This window comes from Nelumbo nucifera, chromosome 3 (assembly GCF_055504915.1).
Source record: "Nelumbo nucifera cultivar China Antique chromosome 3, China Antique-T2T, whole genome shotgun sequence".
In the NCBI taxonomy this organism is placed as follows: Eukaryota; Viridiplantae; Streptophyta; class Magnoliopsida; order Proteales; family Nelumbonaceae; genus Nelumbo; species Nelumbo nucifera.
In genome coordinates this window covers 16,297,080-16,309,912 of record NC_142651.1, presented here as the reverse complement: position 1 = coordinate 16,309,912, position 12,833 = coordinate 16,297,080, and the positions used below count along the sequence as shown (strand labels likewise).

At 38.1% G+C, this 12,833-nt stretch overlaps 1 protein-coding gene across 5 annotated transcripts in view; it reads left to right on the top strand.

Moving 5' to 3' along the window:
- The first annotated feature begins 3,304 nt into the window (after positions 1–3,304).
- Positions 3,305–12,833, top strand: part of LOC104603037 (formin-like protein 20) — a 29,135-nt gene continuing 19,606 nt past the window's right edge. For 2 of the 5 annotated variants that reach the window (XM_088901072.1, XM_088901071.1), the window contains exons 1-8: positions 3,318–3,786; positions 4,668–5,371; positions 5,450–5,671; positions 5,751–7,642; positions 7,922–8,051; positions 8,683–8,754; positions 11,950–12,048; positions 12,154–12,195. In XM_088901072.1, the coding sequence (XP_088757198.1) occupies positions 3,714–3,786; positions 4,668–5,371; positions 5,450–5,671; positions 5,751–7,642; positions 7,922–8,051; positions 8,683–8,754; positions 11,950–12,048; positions 12,154–12,195 (3,234 nt within the window). In that variant the 5' untranslated portion in view covers positions 3,318–3,713. Of the gene's footprint in view, positions 3,787–4,667; positions 5,372–5,449; positions 5,672–5,750; positions 7,643–7,921; positions 8,052–8,682; positions 8,755–11,949; positions 12,049–12,153; positions 12,196–12,833 lie in introns of all 5 variants that reach the window. The other 3 variants (XM_088901070.1, XM_088901074.1, XM_088901073.1) reach the window with 3 other exon arrangements.

Here is a 12,833-nt window from a genome sequence, read left to right as displayed (position 1 = left end):
AATTACCGTTAACATACCCCATTACAAAATAGTACAATGACCCAATCCAAGATGGCGTGCTTGATGAGGATGATGGTGGTGGCTGATCAGTCACAAAAGGGCACTCCGCACTCTTCATGTTACATTTATTTGTTTTTGCATTTATATTTGATCTCACGTCATCACTTGTGTCGATGATTTGACTATAGCCTTGGCTTGTAGTCATACTTATTTTCCGATTTCTACAGTTTTCAAAGAGGCTATGTCAGCATAAATGCTTAAAATGCGTTTATGACAACGCAACGGTCTTCAGATTTCAAAACTTGGGCCGATTTTTTTTGTAATTGTCAAAACAAAATATTAATGTCTTTCTATTATACAAACTCTTCTACTAGGTGACGTGGCATGGCTTTATTGGTTCTAAACATAAAATTAAGAGACATTCAAATAATCTCTAAAAAAACAATCAATAGTTCAACATACCGATAAAAGGCATTGACAATCACATTCAGAGAAAAATCAATGAATTGGATCTGGTACGGGTCAGGAAATATCCGGTTTTGAACCAATAAATAAATGTGCAGAATTGGTCGTAATTGACGGCTCTACTTTTAACGTGTAATTTATTAATTTGGCAATAAATTTATATGTTTTTTTTAATTGGGAAATTGTCTAAAACTTACTATGAATTTTCAGTATCTCTTTTAAATTCACAATTTTTCAAAATGTCTAAAATTCACCATGTTATTAACTTGACTTAAACAGACCAACGGGTGTTAATATATTACCATTTTAACATCTAGACATGAAAAGAGAAAAAAGTTTAAAAATTATTTTCAAATATAAAATACATAAAAGCATAAAAATTACAAAAAATATAAACAATTATAGAAATTGAAAATAAAATAAAATATATATTTTCAAATTATAGGAACTATAGAAATTAATAAGCAAAATCAGAAAATAAAAATTGTAGAAAAATCACAAAAAATAATAGAAAAACACAGAAATTGTAAATAAATAATAAAAATACAGGAAAATTTATAGATTGTATAAAATAGATAAAATGTAAAAAAAACTGAAATTATAAAAAACATTTGAAATTATAACAAAACACTAAAAATATAAAAAATAAAAAATAAAATTGAAAACTGAAAATGCCAATTTTCCTCTAACTCATCGTTAAGTGGTAATGTGGTCATGAGATTTGTTATTTATGCTAACATGGTCACCTCTCTAAAGAAGCATTAACAGTGCATTAATTGAATGTGAATTTTAGAAAATAAAAACTTACTGATATGGTGAGTTTTAGACATTTTGAAATGTTGTGACGAGTTTAAGATAAATGTTGAAAACTAACGATGAGTTTTAGACAATTTCCTTTAAAAATTACATGAGAAAAACAAATATTGAAAGAGGGATATCTTTGTAAATTGCAGTATGCTGTAATATGCTAACATTCCCACCCAATGACCCAATTATAATGGGAATAAGTAATGCAGCCCCAAACTCTATACAATTGGATTGGTTTGATTCGAATTTTATTAGGTGTACCTATGAGCATTGACAGCAATGTTTTTTATTTTCACATGCATTGCTTAGTAGAGTGTGTTCATGCTCAGGCATTGTGGTTTGGTTGTTACTATAATATCAAGAATATGGGTGGATGTGGTGCTAGTTCTTTTTAAGCAATGGGTATCCTACTAGCTAGATTTACATGATGTGTGGAAAGAGAGGCTGAAGACTTTCCAAGCAGAATTGCAAAATTATTTTTTTTGGAAAGTTCCAGATCTAGGACAACTGAGGCTCAATATTGATGGTAGCTTTTTATACCAGGGATGCTCAGGTTTTGGTGTTATTTTGAGGGACTCATCAGGGATTGTAGTCGCTTCATCTTTTGGTAAAACTACAACCTCCTCCCCCATCTAAGCAGAAGCAATGGTAATTCTCAATAGTTTGAAAATTTTGAATCAGTTCAAGAAAGAAACTGTTATAGTGGAATCAGACTAATTGGCTCTAGTACAAGCGCTGAATTCAAAGAACTTTGAATTGGCTTTGGACCCAAATTTTTTGTGCATGTATATAATTATGTGTACTGGAGGGTTTTGTTATTCATTTTGCTCATGTAAACAGAATTTGCAACAAAATAGTCCATGTAATGGCTAAATAAGATCTAAAAGAGTCTGAGTTGTTTGTCAATGGACCAACGGGGTGGATCCAAAGTTTGGCCAACCAAGACTTAATTAGACCTTAATCCTTGGTTTGTTCTCTTGTTGGTTTGTCTATTATATTATTGCTATCTTTATCAAAAAAAAAAAAAGCTACGAACTCGTGAATTTGATAAATGGATGGTCGTGCCAAACACCACCTCGATTGTTGAGCAATTGACAATGACCCGAGACCCGGGGCCATACACTTTGTTCCCGTGCACCGTCACCCGCCCGTATGGCCGTGATACCCGTACACCCGTATTTGTTTTTAATCCTATTTCTAAATAGTAGTAAATACAACATTTGACAACTTTCGGGTTAACCCAAAAAAGCTGCAAATGGAGTCAAAAGGTAAGGGAAATACTATTCGTACTTGCCATGCCAACCTGGAGCTAACAAGTAGAACCTCAACAGCTCAACTGCTCAAGTAGTTCGGATAACGGAAAGGAATGATACGTAAAAACCTGATCACCGATCAACCGGTATCATAAAATTGGCAACCGATCAACTACCATTCATCAAAATTAATAAGGGAGTGTTTGATGGATCCCATACTCTCAGTGTTTGATCGATCAAAGTTTTTACGGTATGGCATCTTTCTGGCACCGCAGAAATTGCCTTGAAAATCTTTTTATTCTTAATTATCATTAGAAAAAGAATAGAAAAGAAAGAAAGAAATGTCTCAGTTGAGTTTCTGACACTTCACCCACCTGCCAAGTAACCCGAAAAAAACAGCCCGAGCAGAACTTTCGGGTTCCGGTCGACGCCAAACCTATAGACTGTAGCAGTAGCGGGCCGGACACGAAACGCCAGGGTTCGGGTCGCAAACAACAACAACAACTCTTGACTCTAGTCGTCAGTCGATCGACATCACCCGCTAGAAGCCTAAAACAAGAAAGAACAAGCAAACTGTAATTCTCTCTTTTCTCTTCTCTGCTGATGAAGCCACGAGACCGAAATGATGAATAACAGGTGCGGTTGCCGTCTTTAGTTTTTTTTTTTTTTTTACAGCAAGTATAAAAGGGTCTCCCACAAGGCCCATGCGCCTTTCCCTCCACATTCCGCTTGTCCGGACCCCTGACCTGCAATACCTCTCTCTCCTTTCTAGTTCTCCACCTCCATGCGTGTCATGGTTGCCACGTGTCTTCTTTAGTGGAGATATATAAAAGCCAACCAAGGTTGCAGGTCTAAGGCTGTCTCTTTTTCAGTCCACTTCGTTCATCTCTTTTTCTCTCTCCATGTGAAGGAAAAAGAGAGATATGATCTAACTCCTATGTGTTTCTCCAATTTCTGCAGAACGACCATTCAACTCTAGAGCGAGTATCTCTACTCGTACTTTTACCGCTTTTTTTTTTCCTCTCTTTGATTTCTTTTCTTTCGTTCTCGCAACTCTATTTCGACTGCCGTAATTCGATTATTATTTTTGGTAGAGATCTGTTCGCCTTGTAATCGGTTTGATCTGGAAGGAGTTCCGGTGAAAAGTTACCGGTTTGGATCCGATCCAGGCAGCAGCAGCGCCCGAAGATGGCGCTGTTCAGAAGGTTGTTTTATCGGAAGCCACCCGATCGGCTTCTGGAGATCTCCGAGAGAGTTTATGGTATGTGTTTTGCTCTTTTCTTCTCTGTTCAGTAAGATCACCAAACTTATGTGTTTTTGGGAATCCCTGGTCTTCTAGAAAGGAAGTGCTGCTAATTACTTCCAAATGGTCATTACTCAATGTTGGTCCCGGCTATCCGGGGCGTATAATTGCGTTTTTATACGCTTTTTTATTCTCCTTTGTGTTTCGGGATTCGCTTGCTGGAATTTTTGATATTCGGTGTAGAAAATGAAGAGACATTTTTTCATCCGTAAAATGTTCAAATATTCCCACAGTATTTTGGGTAGTACTGGAGTAGAGTTGTTGGAGTTTGCTTGTATTGGCAATTCTTGCTATATTACATTTTCTGTGTAATTGTTGGAGATTCCAAGATTCGGTAAGGAGGATAAGTGAAGACGTTTATGGACTTAAAGGGGGATTCTGGGATGCTATTGAGTTCTTTATGCTGTCATCACTACAGGAAAAGGCTCTGGTGAATCACTGGGAAATTTAAGATTTGTGCTAAATTCACCGGACTTTTTGAACTGTAAATGTTATTGTTATTTATTTACTTATTTAATCTGCATTTGGATGCTAGCTTTTGGTGTTTTTTCATAGTAATTAAAAATTTTGACATTTGGCATGGAAGGATTTGGTATGCAGATTTGTTAATCATTTTATTTGTGTTGAAGAAACATACAGGCCTTTTTGTTTCGCTCCCGACTGCAAAAAATGAAAAGGAAAAAATAACTCTATCCTTTAGATCCACTTTTAGACTTTCAATATTTGAAAATATTATTTTTTTTCATTTTCTACCTTATATATATATATTGTAGATTTTGGAGACATATTTTGCTATAATATAAATCAAATTCTGGCTGTTGGTGATTTTTGTGCCACAGTATTTGACTGTTGCTTCTCAACGGATGTTCCGGAAGAGGATGAGTACAAGGTTTACATAAGTGGGATTGTAGCACAGTTACAAGACCAGTTCCCTGATGCCTCATTCATGGTATTTAACTTCAGGGAGGGAGAAAGGAGGAGCCAAATTTCAGACATACTGTCTCAGTATGCCATGACTGTTATGGATTACCCTCGGCAATATGAAGGATGTCCTCTATTACCATTGGAAATGATCCACCACTTCTTGCGTTCAAGTGAGAGCTGGTTGTCATTGGAAGGGCAACAGAATGTGCTTCTGATGCACTGTGAGAGAGGAGGATGGCCTGTTCTTGCCTTTATGCTTGCAGGTCTCCTATTATACAGAAAACAGTACACTGGGGAACAGAAGACTCTGGAAATGGTGTACAAGCAAGCTCCTAGGGAACTCCTCCATCTGTTGTCTCCTTTAAACCCACAACCTTCACATTTGAGATATCTCCAATACATCTCCAGAAGAAGCCTTGGGTCAGATTTGCCTCCATTAGATACACCACTGACATTGGATTGTCTTATTCTTAGAGTCCTTCCCATGTTCACTGGGGGAGGGGGTTGCAGGCCTGCAGTTCGTGTTTATGGTCAAGACCCTTCAGCTGTAAACAGCAGAAGCTCAACAATTTTATTTTCAACTTCAAAGACAAAGAAACACATTCGCCACTACCGACAGGTCATTCTGTTTTTACATATCTGAAAACTGAATTTTAGATCTCCTTGGAGTTCTAAGAGTTCTGGTGTGCAACTGCAGGCAGATTGTGCTCTTGTGAAACTAGGTATTCATTGTCGTGTTCAAGGGGATGTGGTTCTCGAGTGCATCCATTTGGACGATGATCTCTTACGCGAGGAGATGATGTTCAGAATTATGTTCAACACAGCGTTTATCCGATCAAATATATTGATGCTCAACCGTGATGAAGTTGATATTCTATGGGATGCTAAGGACCAATTTCCAAAGGACTTCAAGGCAGAGGTAGGTGGTTGTTTTTCTTCCATGGGATTGTTCTTTCCCTGAAATGTAGGGATTGAATCCATACTTATTTCTGAATCAGGTACTCTTTTCGGACACTGATGCAGTTGGGTCTAATATCACAACAGGAGGGTTAAATGAAGATGGGAATGAAACAGAAGGTACAACAGAGGAGTTCTACGAGGTGGAGGAGATTTTTAGCAATGTAGATGGGCAGGATGGGAAAGGCGATTCTTACATGCATGGAGCTCAAGAAAGTGCATTTGATGATGCCAATCACAAACAGGATGGAGAGGCAGAGTTTACTGTTCGAACTGTTGAATCATTGAAAGCCAAGAGTTACAAACAAGAAAAAAAGTATGATTCTAATGTGCACAAAATTCAGGACAGAATCTTGAATGATGGGATGCAAAAGTCAGAGGTTGTGGCAGTGGCTGCTGATGTCCAGAGCAAATTAGAAACCAAAGCAGTAGTTACTGATGCACAGAGCAAATTAGAAACCAAAGCACTGACTACTAATGTGCCTTGTAAATTGGTAGAAATGGATAAAAAAGAGAGCACAGAGAACATTGATGCCCGAAAGAAGTCAGATTCCAAAGTTCCTCAGCAAAAGCCTGAAAAATTACTGCCACCCATATTAAAGAAGCAACCAACTTCATACACAAAACCAGCTTCAGGTCCAGTTGCAGCTAAACAAAAGACCAAACAGAAAGAACCTGAGAACACCTTTGTAAAACAGGCAAAATCAAAGACAGTTTCTCGATGGATCCCCCCAAGCAACAGTTCATATACTAATCCCATGCGTGTAATATCTCATCCTCCATCAAGATATAACAGTGCACCAGCTGCTCTAGAGATTGCAGCCCTTTCAAATGATTGTAGTGCAGGTGAAACTAATGTTGTTCCATCTGTTACTGCTAGTGCTGAGGTTGTGGTCCCATCTGATGATCCTCCTGAATCATCTGTTGAATTTCATGAAGTTGATTCTGTCATACCTTCAGAATCCATGGATAATGCACCTAGTCCCTATCTATCATCATCATTACCTCCCCCTCACCCTCCTCCTCCACCTATACGGGATTCAATTAGGTCCTTTAATCCATCCCCATCTCCACCACCATGTCCTCCAACTCTGAATTCTGGGGTGATTCCTCAAGGATCAAGTCCTTCTCCCATGAGAAACATAATTGGATCAACTGCTGCTCCTCCACCACCACCACCACCACCACCTCCTCCTCCCCTTAGACAAAGTGTTGTTAGAATGGCTGCCCCTCCACCTCCACCTCCCCCCCCCCCACCACCTTTATGTGGAGCTCCACCACCGCCACCTCCTCCCCCCTTACGTGGAGCTCCACCACCACCACCTCCTCCTCCTTTATGTGGAGCTCCACCACCACCACCTCCTCCTCCTTTACGTGGAGCTCCACCTCCACCACCACCTCCTCCTTTACGTGGAGCTCCACCGCCACCACCTCTTCCTCCTTTACGTGGAGCTCCACCTCCACCACCACCACCTCCCATACGCGGTGCTCCACCTCCCCCACCTCTTCCTACTCGTGGTGCTCCTCCTCCACCTCCACCTCCTACTCGTGGTACTCCACCTCCACCTCCTCCTGTACGTGGAGCTCCACCGCCACCACCTCCAATGCATGGAACACCACCTCCACCTCCACCCCCTGGAGCTCGAGCACCTCAGCTGCCTGCCCCACCTAGACCTCCAGGTGGTGCACCTCCACCTCCACCTCCACCTATTGGGACTAAAGGACCAAATGCTGTTGGTTCTCTTGTTGATACAAAAAGTTCAACTTCTGGGAGAGGCCGTGGGCTTAGTCGTTCTATTGGCCCTGGTTATCAGGGGTCACCTGCTTCAGCACCTCGGAGATCGTTATTGAAGCCACTGCACTGGGTTAAGGTAACAAGAGCGGTGCAAGGAAGCTTATGGGCCGAACTACAGAGATATGAAGAGCCTCAAATGTATTGTAATCATCTCTGGCCATATGGATTTGCAATTAGTCTTAGATCTCATGGATCATATTGGTTTTCATTTCTAGCACCATGGTTATGAAAGGTTCTCACAGGATTCTAGTACATTTATTGGATTTAGATGCATCCATGTATTTCAATACTATCAGATTGGTGTCATAACCAATTTTTCTAATTTTGTTTTATGGATACTGCATTTTAGTTTTAATGGTTTTCTTTTTCTTTTACCTTTTGGTTTTCATATTTAATATGGTGACCTTTGTATGTTAGTGCGTCAGAATTTGATGTGTCAGAACTTGAGAGCCTTTTCGCTGCCACGGTTCCAAATATGGTTGATGGCTCAGGGGGTAAATCTGGAAGACGCAAATCTCTTGGATCCAAACCAGATAAAGTTCACCTGGTAATTGATACAAGTTAGTGTTATGCATTTAAAACTTTTATAGCTCTAAATATTTCATATAGGGGCAATTTTGTTAATATATTTTGTGGATTTATAGCGCTAATCTTTTGTGCTCCATGATATATTTATTTTCCTAATCAATGAACTAAAAAAAGAAATACTTGTTAGAAAATGAATCTTCTAAATGTTTCAAGTATCCAGCAAATCTTGACGATCCAATCAAATTTTGCATTGATTGAGATTGGATTATTTTCATATCAAATGGGGTCCACATGAGTTGGAAATCAATTTCTTGGGCTTGCTGGGATGGACTCAATGTTGTAGGCCTCTGGAGCAACTCGCTCATTTCTTAGGTATTGCTGAATGCGTCAGGTTCATGAAAATCTGATAATTGGTCCATCATGACAGCCACTAGAATGCCCATATAAATCCAGGAGGAATGGGTTTGACTTCACTTTTGTCAACATTTGGTTCTGCACCACTTGGGGTTCTCTTATACTTCTTTTTCCTAGTTGATGACAACTATTGGTTGATTTACTACCTAAAAATTGATCAGAGCTTTTGAGAATGCCATTAGGTTATTTCTGTTGTCATATATTTCATTAACAAGCAAAATTACTACTCTCTGCAGATTGACCTAAACCGGGCCAAGAACTGTGAAATTATGCTCACAAAAGTTAAGATGCCCCTTTCTGATATGATGGTAAGCTAACATCAATGCAAATATTCCTATGCCATTACAGTTCTTGTGCAATAAAAGCATTGCTTAGAAGTGGTTATGATTTATGATACCTTTATACCTTGTAAAGAAGGGAATACAGATATAGGTAATGCTTAATTTTGTCCTCACTGGAGAATTAACAACTATGTTTTGTATGTATTGGAACTTATCAGCTGATGTGTACAGTTTTGCAAGATCATTGATATGTTATCCATCTAATGGTAAAATTTTTAGTATATTGCTAAAGTATTGCATGGGTTCTTTATGTATGCTGATATATGTACCACGCTATATTATAATCATCATTGTATATCACAATATATTAACAAAATTCATTAATAGATTATTCTTTTAACTACTAGTTTTGCTCTATTTGAAAACTTATGCATTCTTTTATGGTGAAAATGCTACCATCCTATATGAAGTAGAGGGTGTCTCAGTGGGCAACCATAGTCCTGGATAGTGACTTTGATTAAAAATGCATTCTCTAGCCCTATCACATTTCTCTCTAGGTCTACTAGATAGTTACTTTCACTTCTTGTTATTCTTACCTTAATCTTTAGGTTCAAGTGTTGGTATAGTTGAGACTGAAACAAATTGCAGATACCCTATACTCAATGGCAGTGGGATCTAAGGTTGTTGTTTGGTTTGAAGGAAAAGGTAGGGAGAGGTAGGGAAACCTATATCCTTACCTTTTCCTTCAAACCAAATACAGCCTAAGAGCTAGGTAATGCTTTCTGATAGTACATTAGAATGTGCTGTGTTAGGGTTTGCCAAGGTCTCAAAGAGCCAAAATCTTTTGAAGGTGAAATCTCAACTAGGTAGGAATTGTATGAGGATAAAAGAAAGTTTTAGCAGCTATAGGGTTAGCATTTGATGGTATATTTAAGGTACATTGTAAAAGCTATTCATTCAAGGTTCATCACAAGTGGAGACTGGTTAGGTTATGAAAAGTCTTGGGGTCTAACTACAATAATCACAGATTTGCCCCAACTCCCAAGAGGGTAAAAAACTTCAAAATAAGGAAAATAGGTGTAGGATAGGAGACTTTTGATGAATTTTATAGGTAGTAGAGGTTTGGGATGTCTTTCATAAGAGGATGCAAATTCTACTTTGTTAATAAAACCTTGGTGCTATGAAATCTAGGGTTCTAGGTGGAATTTTGAGATGAGATTTGGAAGGATAAAAATTTTAAAAGACCTACATGGGGCACCTGAGTATGGAAGCAATTGGAGATGGTTTAGCATAGAAAGATGAAAACAGCTGGAATTGGAAAACTTTAAGTTTTGATGAAAAATAACTGAAAGATCACTTAGATCAGTTCCAGCCATTCGAGAATGTTAAATGAATATCTTTTGGTGAAGAACTTATCTCTGTTGATGGTTGTAATGGCTGCTTGCAAAATTAAAGAAAAGATAGAGAGAGAAAGAAGAGAGAAAACTTGGAATCACTTAATAGGGTACCTAAAATCACTCTAGGGTTAGAACCACTCACTACAAGCATGATATGCAGAAAAACCGTTCCAATATCAACCACCACGTTTTTTTACTCTAGAGTCTAGACAAATATATAGATACCATGGGGGTTGTGAATCCTACTAGAACTAGGAGAGACAAAAGTTTTATCATTGCCACTATCATAAGGAAACTACTCCTAACTACTTATCCAGTAACTTGAAACTTTAAACACAAACTAACTATCAATAGGAAAATCAAATTCCCAAGGCCATAGATAGCATCTAATATTACCAAAATACCCCTGACACCTAAGCATACAAAAATACAGGAAATTTTAGAAATTTCTGGTTTTGGCTTCTTGACTTATGCATCACCATGTCAGACATTTGTTGGATTCTGGCACCATAGTGACACTTCCATGTATGGTTTTCCTCTTTATTCATGCTTATTTTATATAAATGAACATTTAACATACATATAGAATCCCTATTTTTCTTATAGAATGTTCCTAGGTATATATGTTACAAGATGAAGGGGCTAGAAGAGCTGGGAGCAGACCAAAAAGGGCATGGGTTGGAGTAGCGAGAAATGATGCATGGGCCCATAGTTTAAGTTTACCAAAGGATATGGCACTGGCTGGAATGGAATGATGGATCAGGAAACAAGGCTTAGATGATGACGATAAATGTTTCTAGCTATACGGTGATAAAATTCACAAGATGCTTATTTTATTTAATAGTAAATACTGATTCTGGATGTGCCCCATGTCCATTATTTCCGTCTTGCCATGACAGACTTCCAGACAGGTGGACATGCATTAGATCCCTACTCCCCTTCCCAAGTCTAGGCAATGCTGAATGCAGGTATTTAATCACAAGGAATAAGTGTAATTAGGAGTGAGCAAATGGGTCAGTTCTACCTGGAACCAAATGGAACTGACCTTGAACCAACCCTACTCAATATGTTACCAGGTAGAGTCCAGTTCCAAATTCTCGAAACCAACCCTCACCCAAGCTGGCTTCAGAGTCTGGGGGGTTTACCCTACTCAAACTGACCTGGAGAACCAGCCTTGGAACCAAACTTGCCTTTAAGTAAATCTGAAATACTTTGAGGACGTGAAGGTTTGAACCCAAGTGCTAAGGTCACAAAGGTCATGGTCTCACTTAACCATTCAGCCACTTCAGTGAATTGATAAATTTTCTTCAATTTAATATTTGAATGTGTATGATAAGTAATGTAAAAGGTAGTGTTTACAAAATTTAAATCATAATGATAAGTTTAACTATGTATTAATATATAATGTGATAATCTATGGATTAAATTACTCAATTTAATTAATAAAGGTAATGTAAGTTTTTTAATCATATATTAGCGTTATTGAAAATTATGTTTAATCATTTTATAATTGCGATATTTCCATGGGTACACCCCGGAAACGACCCCTACAGGGAAGGTTTCAGTTCTGCCTTGAAACCAAACTGAACTAACCCATGCTCACCTCTGAGTGTAATACAAACCAAACCAGGCAGTGATCTAGATCTGCAGCATCATCTCCTGTGTCTTGGAGACCTCTTTGAATGTGGGTTTGAGAGCCTGCTGTGAAGGATAAAACCCTTTCACATGTAAAACACATATCAACATGCATATAAGAATAAAAGGACAAAACACCTAGTCATACTTGTTGAAGTTGGCTTTGTTGGCTGACCACTTATTTTTACAGAGTGCAGCATTAGCGTTGGATGGTTCTATTTTAGATGTTGATCAGGTGGAAAATCTCATAAAGTTTTGTCCAACAAAAGAGGAGATGGGACTTCTGAAGGTGAAAATGATCAATCAATTATTATTCACTTCACAGCATCTTTTTCACCTTTTATCATAACTGTTTGCAATTATGTTGTGTCTACATATTCTTCATTTTTTTCAGGGATACAGTGGTGACAAGGAAAACCTAGGGAAGTGTGAACAGGTCTGTATAGCTACTTTCTTGGCTAAGTTTTGTTGTGTCTTTGTAAATGATGCGTTGCTTGTATGATTCCTAATGGTTTGATTCAGTTGTACGAACAATGAAAGTATTTTCTTGAGCAAAAAAAGCTTCATTACCACTATATATGGATTTTAGGAAGACGATGATTCACTAGTATTGTTGTGAACTAATTGGATAATTTCGAAGTTTCATTATCATTATGATTTGCTTCCAAGACATGGTGTAGTCTTTCTGCAATGCACATGAGCATTTTACATGAAAGGATGAAGCATTTTACATAAGGTGCATGGAGGGCAAGGTGTACTTTTATTTCTTCTTCCTGTTTAATGCATGCTTTTATTTTGTCAATAAACAAGGGGGAAGAAAAAGGTGTATCCAGGATAAGATTGTTAAAAATGCTGATTCATGTTATAGATTTACCTATTTAGTTATGACCTTGGTGTGCTACAACAAGAAGTCAAGAACATAAAAGAATGACTTGATTTTGAAGATAAAGTGATAACTGAAGATTCGGTGGCTAAGAAGGTGGTTGGTATGGTGTACACTTTGGTTGTTGATACTAAACTTTTAGGGGAGTTTCATATTTGGGCTTTTTTTGTAGGTAATCAAAAAGATTTTAT